The 24,885-nt window shown below is 32.5% G+C and overlaps 2 protein-coding genes across 2 annotated transcripts; both read right to left on the bottom strand.

Annotated features, from left to right (window-relative positions):
* Positions 1 to 5,417: 5,417 nt before the first annotated feature.
* On the bottom strand, positions 5,418 to 19,782 carry LOC123663644 (peptidoglycan-recognition protein LB-like). Its single transcript, XM_045598312.1, has 4 exons — positions 19,587 to 19,782; positions 9,583 to 9,823; positions 8,932 to 9,050; positions 5,418 to 5,778 (listed from the first exon to the last, which is right to left on the bottom strand). Exons 1-4 carry the CDS (start codon positions 19,780 to 19,782, stop codon positions 5,552 to 5,554), a joined length of 783 nt encoding a protein of 260 aa, XP_045454268.1. The 3' UTR covers positions 5,418 to 5,551.
* A 359-nt stretch (positions 19,783 to 20,141) lies between these two features.
* LOC123663495 (peptidoglycan-recognition protein LB-like) lies at positions 20,142 to 23,669 on the bottom strand. The gene is made up of 4 exons (XM_045598168.1): positions 23,576 to 23,669; positions 22,962 to 23,169; positions 20,932 to 21,050; positions 20,142 to 20,486 (listed from the first exon to the last, which is right to left on the bottom strand). Exons 1-4 carry the CDS (start codon positions 23,652 to 23,654, stop codon positions 20,284 to 20,286), a joined length of 609 nt encoding a protein of 202 aa, XP_045454124.1. The 5' UTR covers positions 23,655 to 23,669; the 3' UTR covers positions 20,142 to 20,283.
* Between the last annotated feature and the right edge of the window lie 1,216 nt (positions 23,670 to 24,885).

Below are 24,885 nucleotides of genomic sequence, written 5' to 3'. Positions count from 1 at the left end.
CGCTCCAGCGGGATTCAAACCCGCGTGTCCGACTGACCGTGTCGGCGCTCGTTGACGCGGGTTCGAATCCCGCTGGAGCGGTCAATTTTTGATATGATATTTCAAAAAATACATACAAATAATACAAATATAAATATCATATTACACCCAGACTCAGGCGGGAATCGAACCCGCAATCCGCAGAACAGAAAGCAGGGCCACTACAAACTGCGCCAACGGGTTAAGTATTTACTTTCGCTTCTATAACATTTGAAGATATAGGGAAAATTTCAAGGGATTCCCTTCAAGAAACGTGTTGATTTAGCTATTTGCTATTTATAATTATTATTGTTTTGTGTAATTTATCTAAACAATGTAATTGTTACTGTTTTATTTATAGTGTGTGCTTGCTGATTGATTTATTATTTTAACCGGACAAATTCTAACTAATGTTGTGTACACCTGTAATGGTAAACTGTACTCGGACTAGACAACAGTGTAATATTAATTATTAATGACTATATAGTATATCGCTGGCACACAGCATAAAAATTTGGTTGAAATTTCTCAGAAAATATCACATACGATAACTTAAGATGCTTAAAAATTAGTTTTTTTTTGTTATTAAATAATATTAGGCAAAGTATATTGTAATTGTATAGATATTAGCTGATACTAGTGATGTGGGACTTGAAATGCGTTACTTATTATTTGTTTATTAACTTATTTAGCACATGTACAGTTTAGTTATAAGTGGGTGTATTAAAAATAAGTTATTTAAGTTGTGCATTAACTAATCAACTCTTATAATTAGATTTATATTTAAAAACAAACGATTTTTTTTATACAATGATAGGCTTGCGTTTGACCCCTATTTCACCTGATGATTAGTGAAAATGCGGTCTAAGATGGAGCACGCTTACCTAGAAGTAACCTATTCACTCGCGACTTAAAGATCCCCAGGTTATAGTTTTCCTGAAACACAGACGGTGGTAAAAAGTTCCATTCTTTGGCCGTACGGATCAAGAATGTAGTAGCGAATCGCTTAGTGCGTATAGAGATTCATATACAATTTGGAAACAATTATTTAAAGACTTAGTTATTAATTTCTAAAAAATGGAACCCACGCAAGATTAAATAAGGTAGACCTCCAGCATAACATTTGTGACAACTGCATCCAAATTAGCATCCCAGCATCCAGCTAGCATCAGATTTTCCGTGATGCTGAAATAAACACATGTTAATGTCTTATGTATTGACAACCAGTTATAATTTTATTATATACCATTATATATATATATATATATATATATATATATATATATATATATATATATATATATATATATATATATATATCCGCAATGGCGATGTATGTGTGTTCATACAAAGGATATTAATTTATTCAATTTCATAGCAATGAAATGACTAAGCTTACTTTTAAATTTATATACTTAGTTTAGTTAGCTTATCTAGTCTAAGATACGGACTAGACGTCATCTTCACCCATCTATTTAATGGATAAAAGTTGAATAATTATCTTCTTTAGTATGTTAAAAATAAATCGCGATAATGTTGGCTGGAAAATTCCTGGCCAATCTATATTAGATTCGGCAACCACCATTCAAACAAGACTTTTAGCAGGCAAGCAACAAAAAACAGCGCTCATTTTGATGTAAGATTTATTTATTAAACATGTGGGCGAAAATAATTAGAACAATGCCCATCTTAATATATATAAATCTCATGTCACAATGTTTGTCCTCAATGGACTCCTAAACTAATTAACCGATTTTAATCAAATTTGCACACCGTATGCAGTTTGATCTAACTTGAAAGATAGGCTATATTTTATTTTGATATATTAATTATTATATTTAAGAAAAAAATAAAGAAGGCGGTACAAAGTTCGCCAGGTCAGCTAGTATATCAATAATATACCTGTTTACTCCTGCCACTCAGTAGTTATAGGACGAAAGTAATAGATACCGCAACGTTTGTATTTTACACAGGCTTCATACTGTCGGTAGGTATTAAATTTACTATTTTAGCTCGTAGGTACATTTTTGATGGAAGTAATTTTTCAATTGCCAGATTTTCCGGTCAATCCCTTCGCAATTATTTTTCTAATATACTTAAATAAATATTAAATAATAAAAAATATTAATTTTCATGCATTAAGCAGATGGGTGGAGTTCGTCACTAGTTCGGATCTCCTACTGTTAGTTTTATGTACAAATAAATAAAATTGGAGTGTCTGTTTGTAATATTAAAATAACCGCTTTTTACTATATTCATATCATTCATATATCAGTGTTAACTTCATTATCAAAAATTGTCGAAAAGATCTTAAACACTCGTATTGTAAAATATTAAAAAAAAATTGATATAATCGCAGAAAATCAATATGGCTTCCAGACTGGTAAATCAACTGCTAATGCTGTAGAAGCTCTGACTTCTTTAGTTGTAAATTCAATGGACGCCAAACGCAAGTGCCTTGGTGTATTTGTCGACCTAAAAAAGCCTTTGACACCGTGTGCATCCATATCCTTTTGTGAAGAAGCTGGAACGCATAGGTTTTAGAGATAATCCAAAGGTTTTAGAGATGCTCCAGTTCAACTTATAAAGGACTACCTCTGCAACAGAACTCAGAGGGTTAAAGTCGGGGATTTGGTGAGTAGCTGCGAGGCTATAGATTACGTAGTACCACATGGTAGTGTCTTGGGACCTACTCTGTCCCTAGTCTACATTAACGACCTCTGCAACTTAAAATTAAGAAATGTCTCTATTTTTTCCTATGCAGATGATACCGCGGTGGTGTTTTCAAATACAACATGGGATCTAGTCAGGGCTGACGCGGAGGAGTGGCTGGAGGTAATTGCCGAGTGGCTAAAAAATAATCTGCTTACACTCAATACATAAAAAACAAATTACGTTACTTTCTCACTCAACAATAGAACGCAACCACGTAATTTTGACATTGAGGTGCATAATTGCTCTAACATCTTGCGAGCCTTAGGATGTCATTGTCCTTCTATAAAAAAGGTTGACAATGTGAAGTATTTGGGTGTCATCTTGGACTTATAGGCTTTCTTGGTATGCTCATACTGAGCTGGTTGCCTCTAATTTAGAAAATTGATCTGGATATTTAAAATTCTTCGACATGTTTCAACAAAAAACATTAATAAATAAAATTTATACTGCCTTGGCTCAATCTATTTCCATTTATTGTATCACAATATGGGACGGTGCAGCCAAGAGCACATTATTTGAGGTAGAAAGAGCACAGAGGGCCCTATTAAAGGTATCTTATTTCAAAAAACGTAGATTCTCAACACAGAACCTTTACACCGTCACTGATACACTTTCCATTCGAAGACTTTTTATATTACATATAATAATAAAAAACACACAGAATCAGACTTCAATCCTAAAAATATAAATAAGCGAACATACACTAGTGTCGTTAGGAAAATCCAGACACATACAAGATTTGCTCAATCACAATTTCAATATCTTGCATCCCACTTGTATAATAAATGTAACAATATCCTACAAATATACCCTTTAACTCTTACTACTTAGTCTTTATAAACAAAAACACACACACACACATACACACAGACACATAGATTATTACTTAAAATTTTCTTTTTTCTTTTATTTAATTGTATTCTTTGTAAAGGTTAGTTTGCTTCATCTTATAACTTTCTATTAAGTATGAGTGTGTTAAGGAAGAGTGACTCCTTCCGGCACGGGAGCTTATTGCACTCAAAAGAAAAAGTCAACCTTTGTGTTATTATTGTAATACTAGCTGACCCGGCGAACTTCGTATCGCCTATCAGTGACTTTTAAGTATTATCACAAATCTTTTGTATGGGAGTATAGAAAAGTGTTGTTTTTAGACTTTTTCAGAAAATTTAAATTTTTTTTTTTAGAATTTTTCTCTCCGTAAGAACCATCCTCGTACTTCAAGGAATATTTTAAAAAAAGAATTAGCGAAATCGGTCCAACCGTTCTCGAGTTTTGCGCTTAGCAACACATTCAGCGACTCATTTTTATATTATAGATGTTAGTTATTGATGAAATAAACATTTTATTATTATTATTATCATATGGATTTATACACGACACGTATACCAACATAAAATTGTTTACAATTTTTGTCTGTCTGTCTGTTCCGACTAATCTCTGAAACGGCTGGACCGATTTTGACGGGGCTTTCACTGATAGATAATTGATGTAGTAACGAGTAACTTAGGCTACTTTTGTTATAGAATTTTTTTTATTTTGTAACTCTGCGAACTGAATAATAAATTTTTTGTTAAATCCCATGTGTTAAAATATTTTTTACGAAAAAAAATTAATTAAGAGAACTCTCTGTTGCGTATAAAAATTAAACAAAAAAGGTAAATAAATAAATATTTTATTTACAATTTCACTAAGCGCTTAACTACAATTTATCTAAGGAAAATGCGTGAGCATTATAAATAATATTATATAATTTATTTGAACATAAAGCTATTCAGTGTATAAGTTATTTCTATAATAAGACGAAATACAATAAATAATTTAGTATGCCTATTTATATATGGTAACATTATTAAAGACACATTTTGCTAAACTCATATAGATATCCTTATGTCTACCTTTCGTAAGTCGTAAGTTTCGTAAGTAATGCAAATCAACGTATACCTATTTACTTTAGCAAGAATCGAATAATATTATTTTTTCCTTGTTCATTAAAAAATAATTATGTATGACTTATTTACTGATATAATTATAATATTTTCAAGTACATTACAAGCCGTGTCCCAGGGTTTTATAGATTCTCGTTACTGTAGCCCTTTCTTTGTATTTTTCATTACAACAATTGCACATCTGCTGCGTAGACATTATGATGTTGATAATTTTTGGGTGATCAATAAGGCCCCCTAATAAATATTATTGCACAAACCTCCCCCGTAAATAATTTTGTTATTATAAATAGCAAACAGATAAATAATTTGATTTTTTCTAAGAAAATATGACAGGTAATGTTCCACGTGCATTTCTTAACATATTAAGCAAATACCGCCTCTCTCCATCTAATTTGCAAATGTATTTTATAGACATCCCTAAACCTATGAATATCAAAGAGACTATCAGAAATACTCCACTATCAATATACCACAAAACAGTTTTTTTTTTTAATCGACGATAGGTAATTTAACAAAAATGAATAAAAGTACAGTTTAAAGGCGGATTTCAAACAAGTGGCCTTTTTGTCAATGTTTGTAACTTATAAAAAATATGCTAAATATAAAATTGGCTACTTTTACTGTTTTGTATTTTATGTTAAATTTTATCTGCTTCGAAACTGTGTAATGAAATACAGCTTAATAATTTCATTTTGTATCCTAAAGCCACATAAATACGAAGTGAGATTATATTTTTATATTACGTTTTACATATCACAAAATTATATAATGGGAAAATACGTCTAAAATAAATATTAATGACTTAACGAAATTACTCGTAAAAGGAACATTTTACTTCTTCATTTTCTCCTTATCGAATTTATGTTTTCTTCCTATCGTCCTAACTGAATAACTTGTGGTAAATCATCAACAGACGCGGGGAACGGCGAGTAATTTTTCCAGCTTTGTATTTCGTAGAACAAAGCATCCCCGGGGCATTCGGTCTCTCTAACCTGCCTGTGCCCCACCAGTTTATAGTCGCTCTTAATATATCCCTTGTCAACTCCTGCTGCTATCAAGGCTTGTGCTGTTTTAAGTTGTTGCGCTGGTGGTACAGTATCTATAACAAAAAAAGTAAAAATGATTTAGATGTTTAAAAAATTTTGACGATGCGTTGGCGCAACGGTTACAGCTATGGATTGTATGTTTTGCACTGGCGGTTGCGGGTTCGATCCCCGCACATGACAAACATTTGTAATGGCCATACAGGTGTTTGCCGTGGTCTGGGTGTTTGTGCAGTCCTTGTGTGTCTCTCCACCGTGTCTCGGAGAGCACGTTAAGCCGTCGGTCCCGGTTGTTATCATGTACCTACACCTGATAGCGATCGTTACTCGTAGTAGGGAATATATCTGCCAACCCGCATTGGAGCAGCGTGATGGATTAAGCTCTGATCCTTCTCCTACATGGGAAAAGAGGCCTATGCCCAGTAGTGGGATATTACAGGCTGAAGCGTCGAGGCGATGGCGATACGAATTCGATTGTCTCACATGAAAAATGTTTGTATAGAGTATAGACCGTAGACGTTTGACGTGGTGGTTACAAATTGTGTTTTATATGTGTCTTCGACCCTCGATGCAGGATCATAGTAAAGGCTGTTGTGACTGATCAAAGTTTCACTTTTAGCTTTACTAGACTTTATTTCATTTTACTACCAACGAACATCGAAGAACATTATATTAACGTATCGTTTACACGCAATGTCAATCGGACAAGCGGATAAAATGGCACACTAGTGATTTTATTCCGATTTTTTTTACAATCGTAAGTTTTTCTCACTGAAATCTGTCTATTATGAGATGAAATATCGCCTACGACACAAAAGAATAATGTAATTAACTACAGGTACGAAGCGAACAATTGAACGAGACGTTTAACAAATTAGAAACATTATTCATAGTTAATATTCTAGTTTTTGCCTGTAGCCTCTCTTTTTTCATTATAATTTTTGAATGGCAACATTACGTAAATGCTATTTTGTTACATATAGACAAACTATTTAGGTATAGATTTAAATATACATATAATATATATAAATATATAAATGAATCCCTAATTATGTTGCTGAGCGCAAAATTCGAGAACGGCTTGACCAATTCGGCAATTTTTTTTCTCAAGTTTTCTATTTATAGAAGGTTCTTATGGAATCAATATTTAAAAAATAATTGTGTTTGCAGGCAAACGAAAAAAAAAACCGACTTCAATTACATCGACAAGTAATACAACGTAGATCGACGAAAAAATAGTCAAGTAACTGCGCGTTATCAAAGATTACTCAAAAAGTAGTTTTCAGACCTAAATAAAATTTAAATGTGACCACATGATAAACATCAGCTTTTGATTAAATTATCAAAATCGGTACACCCAGTAAAAAGTTATGCGGATTTTCGAGAGTTTCATCAAATCCTGGTTTCCTTATCATGGTACAAAACTAGGGATATCTCCTTTCCAACAAAAAAAGAGTTATCAAAATCAGTACATCCAGTAAAAAGTTATGTAGTATAATACAACGTAAGTCGACGAAAAAAGCGTCAAGTAAAAACGCATTATTAGATATAACTCGAAAAGTTGTTGTTAGATCTCAAATAAATTTAAATGGGACCAATTGACACACACCACTTTTCGATAAAAAAAAATTGTCGAAATCGGTCCACACGGTCAAAAGTTCTGATGTAACATACATTAAAAAAAAATACAGTCGAATTGAGAATCTCCTTCTTTTTTGGAAGTCGGTTAAAAAGCGAGGAAAATCTGAAAACCACGTAAATATTATTTCAACTTGAGATGTTTGACGTGACTGGTCAGTGGTCAGCTAGTTAAACACAAACTCAAGCAATTGTATAACAAATTCCTTATAGACAAGTTTCACAATAAAACAATACAATTAGCTAATCGTAGTCTGAGTAATATGTAACGCGTCATGATACAAAGTTGAATAGAATTTTTTTGTGATAATAATTATAGTATTTGTATGAATTGTTAGATGTTGCAGATAACGCGTTCATTCTATCATGGATTTCGTCATTATGGATGGTTATATGATAACGGAATATATAACGATGTACCCTTTATTTCACATATGATTTTAGTATTTTCATCCTTAATACTTTACTGCTTTACAAGTAGCTGATAAAGTTTATTTCATACATAATCTACTTATATAATTTAACAGCAGGATATAAACAGACCCTTAGGGCTACCATAATCGACTACACTATTGGATTCATAGTTTGTTATTATATAATTGGCATATAAATTGGAGATTCATGCAAAAAAAATTAAAAATATACGCAAACTTATCATCAGATTATCCGGAGTGCTTTGTCGTTTTAGATATTGTCAAATACAGATTAAACGACGTCGCAATATACCTACTTAAGTATATAGATTTATCTCTAATTTATGACTTAAAAACAATATTGAGTAGTTTATTTGTTGGTTTATAGTCAATTATTACCCCGCCCCGAGTCTGGGTGTGATATATACATTTGTTTACACATATATGTATTATTTATAAGTATATTTATGTCATATAACTCAAGTATTAAGTTGCTTATCTCAGGAACAGTCGATCGTGTGTGTACATATATTAAAGCTATTCATTTATGAATTTATTAATAATAATATTCACGATTCATATTTTTGTCTGTTTATTCTTGACTGCCAGTTCAGTGCAGTCAGTACAGTATTACAAATACGCAATTGTTTTATTTACATTATATTGTTATGAATTTTTATCTACTCGTTAACAAAAAGGTTATCGAAAAAAAGTAATGACGTGATATTTATTTTCATTACGAGGCTGATTTAAGCGACGATGCGATAGACAAAAGACACCTGTTCCCAAAAACTTTTTTTTTAAATAACTCCCAAGATAATGAGTTTTTAATAGTAAATAACGTACAAAGACTTGAATATCAACTAATTTAAGACCGCTTTTATGCTGATTAATAAAAAAAATGTTAAACGTTTCCTGACCTGATATTATATTTTTTCTTTCAACAAAAGATTTATACTTTTTATACATATAAATCTATAACTATATTGTATTAAAAATGTAAGATTTGGTTATTAGATTTTTTTCTTTGTAATGGATAAACTCAGTATGAATAAATGAAGAATAGAATAGAATGCTTCTTGATTGCTGATTGACTTGAGCTATATTTTAATGGAGAAAAACGGAACAGCCAATAGTCCGACTAGTTCTAGTACTTACTTGTCCAATCTCCAATGAGGCATATTCCAATGCTTACGTTGTTGAAATGTAACGCATGAGCGCCTAAGATGCCCCATCCCCTACCTTCATAAGCTACACCGTCGCTCCCAACAGCGAAACTGAAAACATAATTTTAATTACACTTTAGATTTATTAATGTTTGCACTTGTAATGAGAAATTTTTACTTTCTCTTCTTTTTAGGTAATATTTAGTACTGAATTTCGGGATAGAAAGGACATAATGTACCTTGTAGTTTGAACTCAAATCATATCAAGTTTTAAATTTATTCAGTAGTTTTGGCATAAATGGACAGGCAGGCTAAAAGACAGAGAAAAATGAATATGTTTTATAAATAATAATCTAGAATGCCATATACTTTTGACTCATCTAATATTGCAAGTTCATCTGATAAGATGAGCACCTGGTCAATAAAAAAAGTTATTTGAGGGACTTCCCTTAAAGAAAAAACTGCTAAGACTTCCATCTGCCTATACTATACATGATTATTTGGAAAAGTTTCAGAGAAAAGCGAATAAAGCTATAACGGGTGTTTGTCATTTGGTAATTTTTGCTCGTCACATCATAAACTGAAATAAAATTATGTTCTTATATCACACTGGAATTAGGTACAAGCTACAAGTTACACTTACTGATATCCAATGTCCCACCAATTCCTGTCGTCCATGTGAAAGTTCTGCATACTCTTCATAGCTTGATAGCATTCCACGCTGGTATGGCATGCTGGTGGCATATACGAATGATGGATCACGACGTACGGTACAGGAGATGGCAATGGCAATGTTTTCTTAGACTGTCTAGCTTTCCATTGAGCTCGTGTTATGAAGGGAAAGTTGTACGTGGTAACTTCATTTCCTTCAGATTCGTTTGGAACTGAAAACAAAATAGACACTTACGTCTTATTTAGGTTGTCGTGTTCGGCGTTATCAATCCCGACAAAGTATATGACGAGTACGCGACAAATTACAGAAAATTCTGTTACAGAAAACGCCAGTCTTGTTGTCAGTCAGTGCTTAGACAGTGTCGAATCGTTTTTGAAATAAATTGGGAGTTACAAACGTGCGTTATATAGCAATTTTTCACCCTGATTAAATATTCGAAGAACTGTTTTATTACATTACTAGCAGTGCCCACGACTTCGTCCGCGTGGATAGTGACTTCGAACATTTTTTGGATATACATATCTTTTGGTTTATTTTGGATTATAAACACCGTCGTTTGGTATTTACATGTTCAATGTGATGCTTTAAATTGGCATAAGTTTTTTATTTGTGAACTGATTAACATAAAGTTAAGTGAAGCTTCACTCACTTACTTCACCTTATCGCAGTCCACTGTTGGACATAGGCCTCTACAAGTTCGCACCAAAAATGGCGTGTACTCACGTGTGTTGCCCGTAGTCACCACGGTGGGCAGGCAAGTGAAACTTACCACAATATATTAGTGAAAACCATATCTAAACAAGATAAGCCAGTTTTGAGATTAGCGTGCACAAACATATTACATTTATATTTTTATTATATGTATTGATGATGATTATTAGAATATAGCTAGCAAAGCTAACCATAACATTTGAATATTGATCTGAACTCTACTAAACTATTTATTTTCTTGTACAAATAATTAGACAAAACTAACCTGAAAATAATGCTGGCGATCCCGCAGTATCAATCACTTGTGAGGTTAACATGATTCCGAGAAATAAAATCATTCCAATATATTTATCCGTGATAGCGTCTGAAAATTTTATTACCGATAATTTTTGATACACGTTCGTTTGCTAATCAAGTAAGTAACGTAATGCCTCTGGCTTAGGTATTAGCTGGATGATATACATATTACTAAGTTTTTAACAAATACATACATATTTAGAAAACATAAAAAAAAACGAGGCGTATCAGAATTTACGTTTGATTTTTAGAAGCTTTTACTTAACTTGCAATGTATGTAAGTAGGTATGTATGTAACATACATGTTAGGGTGGAATCTTGCAACTCAATTTCGAAGTAATATCTTAAACCGATTGAAATAAAATTTTGTATACACGTTAAGTTTGATGTTGAGTTAAATTGCTTATCTAGGTAAATAATAAGATAATTGTGTTTGCAGGCAAACGAAAAAAAAACCGACTTTAATATATTGACAAGTAATACAACGTAGTTGGCGAAAAAATAGTCAAGTAAATACGCATTATCAAAGATTACTCCAAAATTTGTAATTAGGTTTCGATGAAATTTAAATATGACCACACGATAAACATCGGCTTTCGATTAAATTAAAAATCATCAAATCGGTACACCCAGTAAAAATTTATGCGGATTTTCGAGAGTTTCCCTCGATTTCTATGGGATCCCATCATCAGATCCTGGTTTTCTTATCATCGGACCACACCAGTGATATCTTCTTTCCAACAAAAAAAGAAGTATCAAAATCGGTTCATAAACGACGAAGTTATCCCTGAACATACATAACAAATAAAAATATATATACGGTCGATTTGAGTAATCTCCCCATTTTTTTAAGTCGGTTAATAAGGAAATTAAGCAATTTGATCTAAAACTAAAAAGTACCAGTATTTAAATCTCGCGACAAGCTTTCACATCATACAAATTGTGTAATGACTTCATGTGTTTTAGTGTAAAAGTTCAAAAGGAAAAGTTCATTTTTTAATCACGTTTAAATAAAAGCTTGTGTTCTAAAAAGTTTTTTACCCTTCAATTTATGTTACCAAGTACGATACGACGCCAAATACTATGACTTTAGATACTTATATAATAAGATAAGTATTCGATAAGTAACTGCCTGATAATTTCAAGTGCCGATAACACGCTTTAAGATTGAACTCCACTAACGATTATTTAAAAAAAACTCATTGTGATAAGGTTTAGGTAATGTCTTGCTCAAAATCAGCTAGCGTAGATACAATCGTGTCATGTCAAATTGCACATTAAAAACAGAGGTCTGCCTTCCATGTCAAAATGAACGGCTAGTCTATTCTGGCCTGTACGCATGTTCACAGCTTCGGTGGCTAAACTCAAAGTTCAAAAGCATCACTTTTTATCTCCACATCGGACATCTCTCGGTATGTTTGTTTGGGTGGATTTCGGGTCTTACGCCACTTTTTGTTATTTTTTACACGTTTGTATAGGCCGTTGACTCTGATTACATCGACTAAATATGATAATGATATCGATTGCACTTATAATACCTATTTATATAACCTATTTGAAGTAATTTATGTGTCCCCTCAGCTGAACGATAGTTATAATTTTTATTTTAGAGCTTCGAAACTAAATTCATTTTACACTGTGCAATTATTAATATTCATTCATTCACATAAATAATGGATTTTAATAGTGCACAAAATGATTTCGCTAATGTCACGTGGAAAGCTTTTGATAATTAATTATTACGGACTAGCTGCCCGGACAGACTTCGTTCTGTCAAAAGTTGATAGTGATTTTTATTGTATTAAAACTTAAGGAACATACAAAAAAATAAATTAGCCCAATTGGTCTAGCCATTCTCGAGTTATACGCTTAGCAACATTCATTTTTTATTTATATAAGATTTCTTAAAGTTAAGCTTAGTAAGCTAAAAAGTATACTCGTATGAACAGATGCAGCTCAACGTAAAGGATATTAAAATATTTGAATTTCTTTTTTTTTATGTCACTAGGTCGACAAACAAGCGTACGGCTCACCTGATGGTAAGCGATTACCGTAGCTTATAGACACCTGCAACACCAGAAGCATCGCAAGCGCGTTGCCGACCCAATCCCCGATCCCCCCAGGAGCTCTGGTCACCTTACTCACCAACAGGAACACAATACTGCTTGAAAACAGTATTATTTAGCTGTGATCTTCTGTAAGGTCGAGGTACTACCCCAGTCGGGCTGCTTCATATTTTGAGCAGGAAATTCCTGCTGTGTCCTCAGTAATACGTACAATGAGTGAATATTAATAAATAATTGTACAGTGATACGGAATCTTATATCTTAGTAAAAATACACATGTTGTTCGGGTTTTTTAAGCTTGTAACGATATCAGTGTCTGATAAAGACTATTATTGTTATAGATATCGTTAACGTGAAATTGATTTGGTGTCGTTTGAGAGTTTATTCTAGACGACGTTGCATGGTAATTTTGTTTTAATAATAAAAAAATAGCACACTCGAAGGCCGCAATATTAAAGATCTTTATGGCCCATCAAAATATGCAGTAATCGACGGCGTGATGACGTGGCAAGCGGAACAGCCAGTGTGAATTTTTATTCAAAGAAAAAAAAAGTCATATCAATTTTTTTTTGGAGGAAAAAATAATAATATACAACTTACACCATTTGATTCAAAGCTGGTAACGCCTACGTGAATAATAACTGGCTTATCTAAAATTCTAAGAAAGCCGTGTCATTTTTTTTAATTACATAGATTTAAATAAAAAACAAATACCTCATACTCAATATATATGGTAAGCGGGTAACGTAGCCTGTGGATTCCTGTATTACCTGCAAGCGCGTTACCGACCCCATTCCCGACCTTCTCATAGAGCTCTAGCTTCCTTACTCACCACAAGAACACAACACTAGTTGAAAGCTGTATTATTTTGACTGCTAGCTTCAAATTCTAACCAGGGTATTTATGTCAGTGCCTCTAATACCTCAATAAGCCGTAGGGCCTATATACCACAAGCAGGGATCGAATCCGTGATCGTTATCCTTCCATACCGTACTTGTAAATATTGGGTATACTCGTCCTTTTATTTCTTGGATTTATATAAAGATATAGGTATATATTTTAGTATCATAATTTTGTTGCACGATTTTGTTATCATACTTATAATCTGTCTTCAACGAGTTTCCTTATAATCGTAGCATTCAATCAATTTTTTTCTGAAATAATTTATTATTTAAAGACGAAAGAAATTTGATCGTTTTGGGGTTATATTTTTGTAATGTTTATTTTTTTTTAACAGAAATAATGACTAAATCAGGCACTTTCCCTTTTAGTCTTTTTTTAATAAAATTTTAATACATGTACGATAATTTCGTAACGTTTATAATAAGCCCTACATTGCTACAAATCTTGCTTCCAATATATTGTGTACTAACTTTGTGTACTCTGTATTTTTTTAGGTACTTACTGTAGACAAATTATAAACCTAATCATATGCAATATACAAATCTATATTTAATATATAAAATTCTCATGTCGCGGTGTTTGTAGTTAAACTCCTCCGAAACGGCTTGACCGATTCTCATGAAATTTTGTGTGCATATCGGGTAGGTCTGAGCATCGAACATCTTTTTTTCATCCTAAATGTTAAGGGTAGTCCACCCTAATTTTTTTAAATTTTTAGATAAATTATTTATTTTTTATTTTATTATGACTTGGCGTTGAAAAATACATACAACCCTAAATTTTCACCCATCTACCACCAACCCCTATTTTCAAATAGCGTTTAGCGGCAAGACAACGTTTGCAGAGTCAGCTAATAGGTATATATATAAAAATTTCGTGTCACGATGTTTTAGAATAAAATCCAGTCATTAAATATTTAGTCATATATCTTTAAGATAGCGACGCATTAAAAACTATAATTTATTTATATAAGACAATATTCTACATACAAATAATCAAAACACATCGGTATTTTAGAAGTTATATATCACAATCTATAAATAAAAACAAGTTCTTTGATACATACCTGATTATATAGCAATAAACCCGATGATGTATGACAAAAACAAAATTACCTATGTTTTATTCACTCACAAATACATTCGTCGAGCAAAAGTTTTAACGAAACAATCTGACTATGCCTTAGCAGTAGTGATTGAGTTGTATAAATTATACTCTCACGTAAGTATGTATATAGTCATCTGTCCTCCGAGGTTAATCCCCCGACTGCGTAACATAAAAGAAGTAAAAAATTAACAATGTCCATTAGAATTACACATTTATTGATAAATGTGATATATTAGTAATAGAGCAGATGGTACTGATGTCACAAATTAATTGTTTACAATAGATAAAATAGTAGTTGAATTTATCGGAGTTGTTTTTTTTGTTTTTTTGTTTTTTTTGTAGCAGATAACAGTTTATTTATCGACGTCATTGAATCAATTGCGTCTAATTTGTCTACTACTAAACCAGATCTGTTCACGTTTAAAATATATAAATAAAAAAATATAGTTAAAAACATGTATCTTTATCAGAAGGATGTAATATAAAAACACAGGCATAAAGTTAACCTAACTTAGGAACAGACGACCGCGTGTGCCTGTTTATGTGTGTATGTATATTTAACATTTCAATAAACGTATACACAATTTAGTATATAAAATTTTCGTGCCACAGTGTTGGGGCCAAACTCCTCCGAAACGACTTGACTCATTCTTATGAAAGCTTTGCATATTTGGTAGGTCTGAGAATCGGTCGTAAGCTATTTTTAAACCCCTTAGTTATAGGGTTGGGCATTCTAAATTTTTTTAATTTTTTTTTCTGATTTTTATTTATTTATATTTTATGATGATTTGGATTTGAAAAATGCATACAACCTTAAATTTTCACCTTTCTACCACTAACCTCTATTTTTAATGCCCTTTAGCGGCAACACAACGCTTGTCGGATCAGCTAGTATGTTATGTAAACATTACCTACACCCAAACTAAAGATCGAACCTACAACCCAGTAGCGGAAATCAGAGTTATTGCAAACTGTATCAACGGGCTAGTCCAGTCCGGATATTGCCACTGTTCCGGTAATAAAACGTTAGTTGTTATGTTATAGGCCATACTATTCGCATTAGCAGGCTTTTTAATGCAAAAAATATGTTTCGTATTAGCCAAGTTTGCGTTTAACGTGAGCAATTCATTGTGAGAGATTATAATTTATACAAAAAAAGTGTGTGTGTGTGTACTTATGTATGAACGTAAGACGTAGCTTCTTTGGCTAGCTAACTTCACGTTGCTAAGTTCTTCTCCGTTGACTAGCTAACTTCAGGATGTTTTTCAGGGGATTATTGTGACGGTGTGCGCGCACATTGTAAAAATTTACTCTTATTAAATTTATATATTAGTCCTATATTAATATATTAGTCCTTGATAGATTTTAGTATGTAATAGGAGGTAAAATGGTAAAAATCTGAACGAAAACAATGTACCAATTTTAGATTCATAGGATTTGAATAGAATTTAACAGACAAATTTAAGTTTATTGTTGAAAAAACAAAAGTATAACCGAAACTTATAACTTCCCTTTCTAAGCCATTAAATTTTAGATAGTTTTACCAGTTTCCGAATCAGGCCCTTACTGTATGAATTATATAAATTCAATATTTAATTTAATAACCAATGAATTTATATCGCAGTTATTGTTCATTTGTAACGCCATAGAACATGATCGGACAAATCGAATCTGGAATTAGCAAGCAATTAAGAACGTATTTTATAGTTGTTGCGTTCTGTCAGAAAATCGATTCGTTATAGAGATGCGCGTAGTAGTCACCTAAGCATCGACGGTTGCTTAGTTCGATTACCACTCGAATCAGATTATTGTATTAACATATAATATTGTAATAACATGCAAATATTATTTTTATATACCGTGATTCATTCATCTATTCCTTTGGCAAGTTCTACAAGACTAACCAAAATCGAGACGGACTTGAAAACGAAATATTTCAGCACTATAGGATATAAAAAATAACCTGTTTGTAACCCAAAAAAACGGCTTCAACTACAGTAATAGATATAATGAAGATCACTACATAGTATAAAACAAAGTCACTTCTCGCTGTCTGTATATTAGATCTTTAAAACTACGCAACGGATTTTGATTCGGTTTTCTTTAGTAAATAGAGTGATTCGAGTGCAAGGTTTATCTATATGTATAATACATAGTAAAGGAACACTGAGAGTTGTAGCGGTTTCTAATCTAATGTATGTAATAATGTAAATCGTAAATAAACACGTTTTTTTGCGCTTACATTGCAAATATTTATTTTATATTTAGTGTCAGCATTGCACCCGGGCGAAGCCGGGGCGGGTCGCTAGTAATCGATAATACTCAAAAAGTACTCGTCGTCAAATCTCGCTCAAATTTAAATTCAACCAGACGATAAGCACCGACTTTCGAATAAAAAAAGTATCGTCACAATCGGTACACCTCTAAAATGCTATGAGGTAACGTAAAAAAAAGTATATATATAAGACGTCCAAATAAAATACAGCTTATAATTAATAATGTGACATATTATTTTCACTAATGTGCTAAAAACATCGAATGAAGACTTTTCTTGAAGGGAATCCCTTGAAATTTTCCATGTATCTTCAATTGTTACAGCAGCGAAGGTGAAATTAGTTTCGAAGATGTTATTATGACTAGTGACGAATTATACTATGCTATAATATAAAAAAAAAATGCTCTTTATATACTAGAAAAGTAAAATAGTAGCTTAAAGTATAAAAATACAGGTGAATTTAAAACATCCTCCTTTTTTGAAGTCAGTTAATAAGTAAACCCTTGCTTACCTTGGTACGACCGTGTGTGGATGTTAAAGGTATTTATTAATTAAATTCCATTCTTAAAATTTTATTAACTTATTGATTCGACTTGATTGTAAAATATATCGATTTCGATACGAAACATATTCTGGCATTATACGTCTAATCCTTTCGCTGTTCTTGAACTTTGGAATAGGGTTGACAATATTTCTTTGGAAAAATATTATATTGAACATAATAAACCGTAAAACTACAAATTTCGTTTAAAATGAACAAATACGGAAAATAAAACTATATTGCCAATTTATATTTACAAAATTTAGAAAAAAAAATTAAATTTTTCGTATATATTATAAAGATAATATTGTAAAAATAAATAAACTTCACTTGTAAGCCCGTACCCGCTACTCGAGTGTTGGTCTTTATAATTATGATTATTATCATCACGCGGCTATTTATTATAAACATGTTTTTAAACTGTCGTTAGTGTGTAGCTCGTGTAATCGTTGTCGTTTCACAGCATTTAATGTTTTTATTTTATACAACTTAGGTGAAAACAAGCGCACAAACCACTTGGTGGTAAGCGTTACCGTAGGCATACATGAAAAAATCTTTATGTGGTAAAACCATACCACCGTATATATAACCCTTACACATATTTATTAACCATCCATGCTATTTTGGCACTACTGACAGCTATGCATTCAAATAACGAAAAAAAAAGAATTAACCAATTTAGTAGTCGCTATAAAGTTATGCGCGACCGTACATTTCGGGGATTACATTTTATTTGTATGGATTTAAAACGAATATATATTTACTAATATCGAGAATAACATGGAGATTAAAGGTAAGGAGAACCGTCTCTGTGTATGTTAAATTGTCCGTCAATACGAACTGGCCATAAATGTTTGGTATCCGACGGTGAAAAATATATTATGAGTCTTCTTAAATTTGTATTCAAAATGTCATTTACTTTTTTTTCTTTAGGATTAGATTTATTGCTTTAAAACTTTAAATATAATTATTTTATTAATTTCCAATATCAGTTCTGACTTCTATCGTATGTAATATATTTGTATTATATATTTTTATTTTTATTAATATACATATTACTATATATATTATTTGTAATATTTTTGTTATTTAATAACGATAAAAATGAAAACAAAATGTTTTTCTTATACTTCAAAAAGAAGGAAATTCTCAATTCTGTTATATGTTTAGTTTAGTTATATGATATGTTTTTTGTATGCTTGTTACTTCATAAATTTGTACTGAGTATACCGATTTTTATAATTATTTTTTAATCGAAGTCTGATGCATATCACGTGGCCCCATTTCAATTTGATTTAGATTTGACAAGTACTTTTCAAGCTATCCCTAACAATGCGTATTTTTTTTTATTATTTTTTCAACATCTACTTCAACTACAAAAGGCCTGTAACATCTTGACAGATGATTTAAACAGTGTCTATGTTATTTATGCGACAACGCCGTTCGTGGCTGAATAAGCCAATCCGTGAACGACACATTCGTCCACACTTTGGACACGCGTATTAGGGATTCGTCGGTGGAGGAGCCCCCTCGCGATTGTGTCTCTTGGCACGCTTTTGAGCCAGGCCTTCGAACCAGGTGCTATCGTGGGTTTTGCAACCCGTGAAGATGGTCTTCCGCCACTCATTGCGGTTCGATGCTAGGTCTTCCCAAGAGTTGCGATCAATGCTAAATGCAACCATGTCACGTTTAGCGCAATCTTTGAAACGCAGCATAGGTCGCCCCACGTTACGCTTTGCAAACGCAATTTGGCCCAATAAGGTTTGTCTGGGCAAACGCGCACTGTTCATTCGGTGCACGTGCCCCAGCCATCTCAGGCGTCTCTGTTTGAGGAGAGCGACAACGCTAGGAAGCTGTGCAATCCCCAACACTCTCTTATTTGTTACTCTGTCCTTCCACGTGATGTTAAGTATGCTACGGAGACAGCGCATGTGGAAAGTGTTAAGTCTTCACTCTTGTTTGGCGTACGACGTCCAGGTTTCGGCTCCGTACAAGAGTATGCTTAATACGCAAGTTTGATAGACTATCATCTTAGTCTTTGTGGTAAGGTGTTTGTTATTCCATACTCTTGTACGCAGCCTGCCGAACGTCGTGGCCGCTTTGCCGATGCGGATATCAATCTCTCCGTCAATGGAAAGATTGTTCGACACAGTTGACCCCAAGTAACAGAACTTGTCGACTTCTTTCAAGGGTTCGCCTTCCAGCAAGATAGAAGGCTGGTAGGCGTAGCCCTGCTCTAGAATTACGGTCTTCGTTGCATTTATGGACATGGAGAACAGCGAACATGCGTATGCAAGTTGGACAAGTTTGCATACGCATGTTCAACATCTACTTTGTATTTAAATCGGGTTTTTCTCCTTTGTAAGCAAACACAATTATTACACCTTTAACTCATCCTTCTTGGCAAGAAAGTGTGTGCTTACTTATGTACGCACGTAAGAAATTATACTTCATTGGCTAACTTCACGTTGCTAACGTCTGCTTCGTTGACTAGCCAACTTTTTTGAGACTGTGTGCGCACGCATCGTATAAATTTTCTCCCATAATTTTCCCCGCGCCAATAGAAGTATATCTTCAATAATAAAATAAACAGTTACAGATCTTAGTCTTACTAACTTATAGCTTTAAAAAAATTTAAAATCTTTATTAGATATTATTATTATATTAATAAGTTACTAAAGACTAGATACGAAATAAATAAAAAATCACGCTTAAACTAAAACTTACTACAACATAACATTTAATTTAAAATACTTGTCAAATTTACAAATTTATATCTGTGGCTTAATAAATTTGCCTTCCGAGAAGTGATCCCATTTTGATATGATATTAAGTAGAGCTGTCCCCGGACACTCGGTTGCCATGACTTGACTGTGCCCCTTTAACTTGTAGTCGGGGCTAATCGCTCCGTTGCGGATTCCAGTTTTAATAAGAGCTTGTGCTGCTTTTAACATCTTTTTAGGTGGCTGCTCCGCTGTAAGAAGTTTAATTTTATATAATAATGACTAGCTATGTAAGATTTTATTTATACCTTAAATATAATAAAATATCTAAATCAAATAATGTTAAAGTATTTTCAATCAAATTTATAACATTTTTTCTCAAGTAAAAAAAGTTCTGGAATTCGGGATAATAAGTATCCCAGGTACGAATAAGATCACGTTCTAGCTTTACTGGGTAGGACTGTCGAGTTGTAGTTTGAATAATAAATCGTCTGTGGTATTTACAACGCATGATGCTCAACAAAAGACATGGACATTTAGAGCCCGTGGATGTTAATTTTAAATAAAAAAAAGGTTCCAAATGGATATATTATAATAATCGAAATTAGACATTTTAATCTCCTTATTTTGTCTGAATATCAGTTTTAGATAAGGGTATATATTACGTATTTTATTATATATAATATATTTTATTACCTCTCCAGTCTCCAATAAGACATATTCCCACACTAAACTTGTTTGCAGGTCCCGCGTGAATGCCTAACGTTTGCCATCCTCTTCCTTCATAAACTCCGCCTTCGCTACCCACGCAAAAACTGAAAACGATTGCTATTAAAAAAAAAGATATTTCACAACGAATGATATTAAATTAATCTTTAGGTAAATTAATAACACACGCACAAAGGCAAGCATTAGTATTCTAAAATACTATAATTTTTTACAAAATGTATAGGTTTATTTTGTTAAAAAAGAGAGTTGAGAATAAGGCATTTATTTATTTATTTATTTATTTATTTATTTATTTATTTATTATGTTTGTATTCCGATGCCTCGGAAAGTACGTTAAGCAGTCGGTCCCGGTTGTTATAACGAATATATGTATCCGTCAACCCGCAGTAGAGCAGCGTGGTGAATGAAGCTGCGACCCTTCATCTAAATGGAGTAAAAGGCCTATAGCAGTGTGAAATTACACGTTGAATCGTGATCGTGATGATTTTTTTAAATTTTAATTTTACTCTGAATCTATCATTATCATCATCTTCACCATCATCATTTCAGCCTATCACAGTCCACTGCTGGACACAGGCCTCCACAAGTTCCCGCCAAAATAGCGCGAACTCATATGTTTTGCCCATAGTCACGCTGGGCAGGCAGGTTGGTGACCGCAGGGCTGGCTTTGTCGCACCGAAGACGCTGCTGCTCGTCTTCGGCCTGTGTATTTCAAAGCCAGCAGCTGGATGGTTATCCCGCCCTCGGTCGGCTTTATAAGTTCCAAGGTGGTAGTGGAACTGTTATCCCTTAGTTGCCTCTTACGACACCCACGGCAATCCGAATGTAAATAATAGTTTTATTAATTTTCAAATTTCAAGATCGGAATTACCTCATTATTAGTGCCGTATTGCAATGAAAATTTTTATAAATACCAAATTTTACTAATAGTTTGATTCTGATATAATAATAACAAACCGCAATTACTTAGTTTACATTTTAAATATTAAATTAACCAGTATAAAATATAAATATATACATTTTTTTTCTTTAAAAGGCTAGTTCCATGTATTTATTACAAGTATATACCTAAGCGGTAAAACTGCGAGAATTGAATGCTATAATATTGTAGACAATATTTATGATAAATTATCAGAATACCGGATAAAATAGAATAAATTCTATTCTTTATTGTTATTTAGCTATTTTAATTTTCATTTGCATTTTACATACAAAGGTGAATAAAGTTAGTTGAATTATGTATATATTAATACGAGAAGCAAAACCTTTATACCCCCTCTCTACGAAAATTTCGCGGACGGAGGATTATGAAATTTCGCACACTTATAATTTATATATAGAGAAGATTATGCAAAAAAAAACACATTACATCAATAAAAAAAATCATTACATACTACCATGTATTTGACACACACGCGTATATAATTATATTCTTTTGTATAATGTTCAAACTTATTATTTAAATGAATAAAATTATGGTTGAACTTCGACTACTGGACACCAATTGCTTGTAATTATTACACGTAATACATGATTCACAGTGTAGTAAAGTGTGTGAATTGTCACTTACGAATTATGTATTTGTATTTTAATGAATGTTTAACGTTTAACATAACGTCATTGAACTCTAGTATGAGTTGTTACTAATAAAACAAATATTTATTTATATACGACTAGTTTTTACCCGCGGCTCCGCTCGCAATGATTTTTTTAATAAAAGTAGTTTTTGCGTGAAAGCGTAACAAACAAAATTACATTAGCACTTATAATATTAGATATACGAGTATGATAGGGATTACTTTCAATCATATTTTTATTAATTCACTTTGTTCACTTTATTTAATAATAATGATGAAAATTGTTTAATACATTTGGAATTAATACAATACGTGACATATACATACACACATACATTTATTTTTATTATGTGTTTGCTAATCGCAGTTAAAGTAAACAACAAAAAAATAGTTTTATTAAAAATTTGGTTTTAAACTTACTGGTATCCAATGTCGCCCCAATCTAATGAAATGTGATAATTCTGCATGGATCTCATGGCAGCAGCACATTGCTCTGTGGTGTTACAAGCACCGGGAATGTAAGTGTGGTGTATGATTACGTATGGTACCGGCGCTTGTAAGGGCTGTACATACGTTGGTGGTACGCCACCCCAGTCTTCTCTAGAATATAACACGTATGGTTCCTCGCCTTGAAAACAATTTAAATTGAAATACAAACTTCACACTGGTATAATGTATATATGTATAGATAAATAGTAATATTATACTCCATTTTGAAGAGATATTTATCAAACATACAGATATTAAGATACTTATTAGTTTTATCGCTTAGTAGCGATCTCTTTCAGACAACCTTTAGATTAAAAATATCAAAATAAGAAATAAAATGTAAAAATATATAATGACCACTATTCTTTATTTTTAACGTTAATATTATATTTTTCATTATTATGGAGTATAAAATATTAACAGATTTACGACCATCACTTGCGTAAAATTATCATAAAATTATATACTATGACTGTTAGGTAAAAATGATAACTTAAACAGCCAATTAAATAAATATTACAATAATTAAATAAAAATTAACTTACCATGGGGCTTAGAATTGGCATTATAAATAATATTAAATATTACAAATACATAAATTAAAACAGAGCTTGATGTAACCATTATGACAGAATAGGTCAAAGAAAAAAAATCTGTAATGTGACTCTCGTGTTGACAAGCTTGCTTTGAAGCTTATTTGACTGACCCTTCCTTATATGATGATTTTCGAAGAACGGTACTTTCCCACAAATAACACGTGCACGTAACATATATAACACAGAATGAATAAGATTTAAAATAGTAATAACATTGCGTTTCATTTATATTAAGATAAGGCGATGACATGAATGAATATATATTGCAAAAAGGAGTTAAGCTAAAAGCGTAGCATTACAATGTTATGGTAATTTTAATCGACTATAAAAAGGACGGATGAACACGTAAAAATATCTTTTTACAATTTCAATAAAATAATAGTTTCACGCGCTTGTGTAATAAAGAACAGTTGAAAGTAACATAACTATATCCGCCAACCCGCATTGGAGCAGCGTGGTGAAATAAGGTCTGATCTTTCTCCTACATGGGGGAAGAGGCCTATGCCCAGCAGTGGGATATTACAGGCTGAAACGTGCGAAACTAATAGTTTAAACGAATTCATAGGGCCTATTATAATTATTTTTGTTTGATCATTGTGTTTTCAGCTTTTATATTAAACAAACTTCTTTTATACCGTAAATGTATTTTATAGCCAGCAAAGTGATTATTCCAATATACAAAAAAACAAACAACTGTGGAGCAGAAAATAAGTACTTTAAATAAATAAATAAAATAAACCTCCTATATCCCCGACATTCAGACCCACACAATACAAAAGAACAAACGCCCAGACCACGACAAACATCTTTATGGCCAATACAACTGTTAATCATGTGAGGAAATCGAACCCGCCGACGCTAGTGCAACAGCCAGTGCTGTGACCGCTGCGCCAACGCATCGTCAATCCTTATAAGATCTACAATAATAGAACAGGGAAAAATGGTGCTTATATAATCGAAATGTTACTACTGTTCTGTTGCTATTTTATAATACTTTTATAGGGTGGATGGTGGGGAGCAAATCAGGAAATATCTCTTTCAAAATCAGGAGCAGATCTTCCTAATAATTCTAACGACTAGCCCGTTGCTGCAGTTTGTAGTGACCCTGCTTTCTGCTCTGGGGGTTGTGGGTTCGATTCCCACTTCGAGTATGGGTGTAATATATATATTTATTTATATATTTATATATGTATTATTTATAAGCATGTTTATCGAAAAAAAATTGTAGCTATACCAGTCGGCTGTTACCTATAATAATA

Source organism: Melitaea cinxia, chromosome 20 (genome assembly GCF_905220565.1).
Source record: "Melitaea cinxia chromosome 20, ilMelCinx1.1, whole genome shotgun sequence".
In the NCBI taxonomy this organism is placed as follows: domain Eukaryota; kingdom Metazoa; phylum Arthropoda; class Insecta; order Lepidoptera; family Nymphalidae; genus Melitaea; species Melitaea cinxia.
This window is presented reverse-complemented; position numbering and strand designations above follow the sequence as displayed.

Excerpts from the sequence above, each read along its gene's own strand:
- LOC123663644 (XM_045598312.1), bottom strand. The coding sequence starts at position 19,782 with ATGTCCATAAATGCAACGAAGACCGTAATTCTAGAGCAGGGCTACGCC. Across the intron at positions 9,824-19,586 it reads CACGACGTTCGGCAGGCTGC|TTCCAAACGAATCTGAAGGA; the intron begins GTACAAGAGTAT and ends TTTTGTTTTCAG. Across the intron at positions 5,779-8,931 it reads CCTCATTGGAGATTGGACAA|ATACTGTACCACCAGCGCAA; the intron begins GTAAGTACTAGA and ends TTTTTGTTATAG.
- LOC123663495 (XM_045598168.1), bottom strand. The coding sequence starts at position 23,654 with ATGGTTACATCAAGCTCTGTTTTAATTTATGTATTTGTAATATTTAAT. Across the intron at positions 21,051-22,961 it reads TGGGGCGACATTGGATACCA|TTTTTGCGTGGGTAGCGAAG; the intron begins GTAAGTTTAAAA and ends AATCGTTTTCAG. Across the intron at positions 20,487-20,931 it reads TCTTATTGGAGACTGGAGAG|CGGAGCAGCCACCTAAAAAG; the intron begins GTAATAAAATAT and ends AACTTCTTACAG.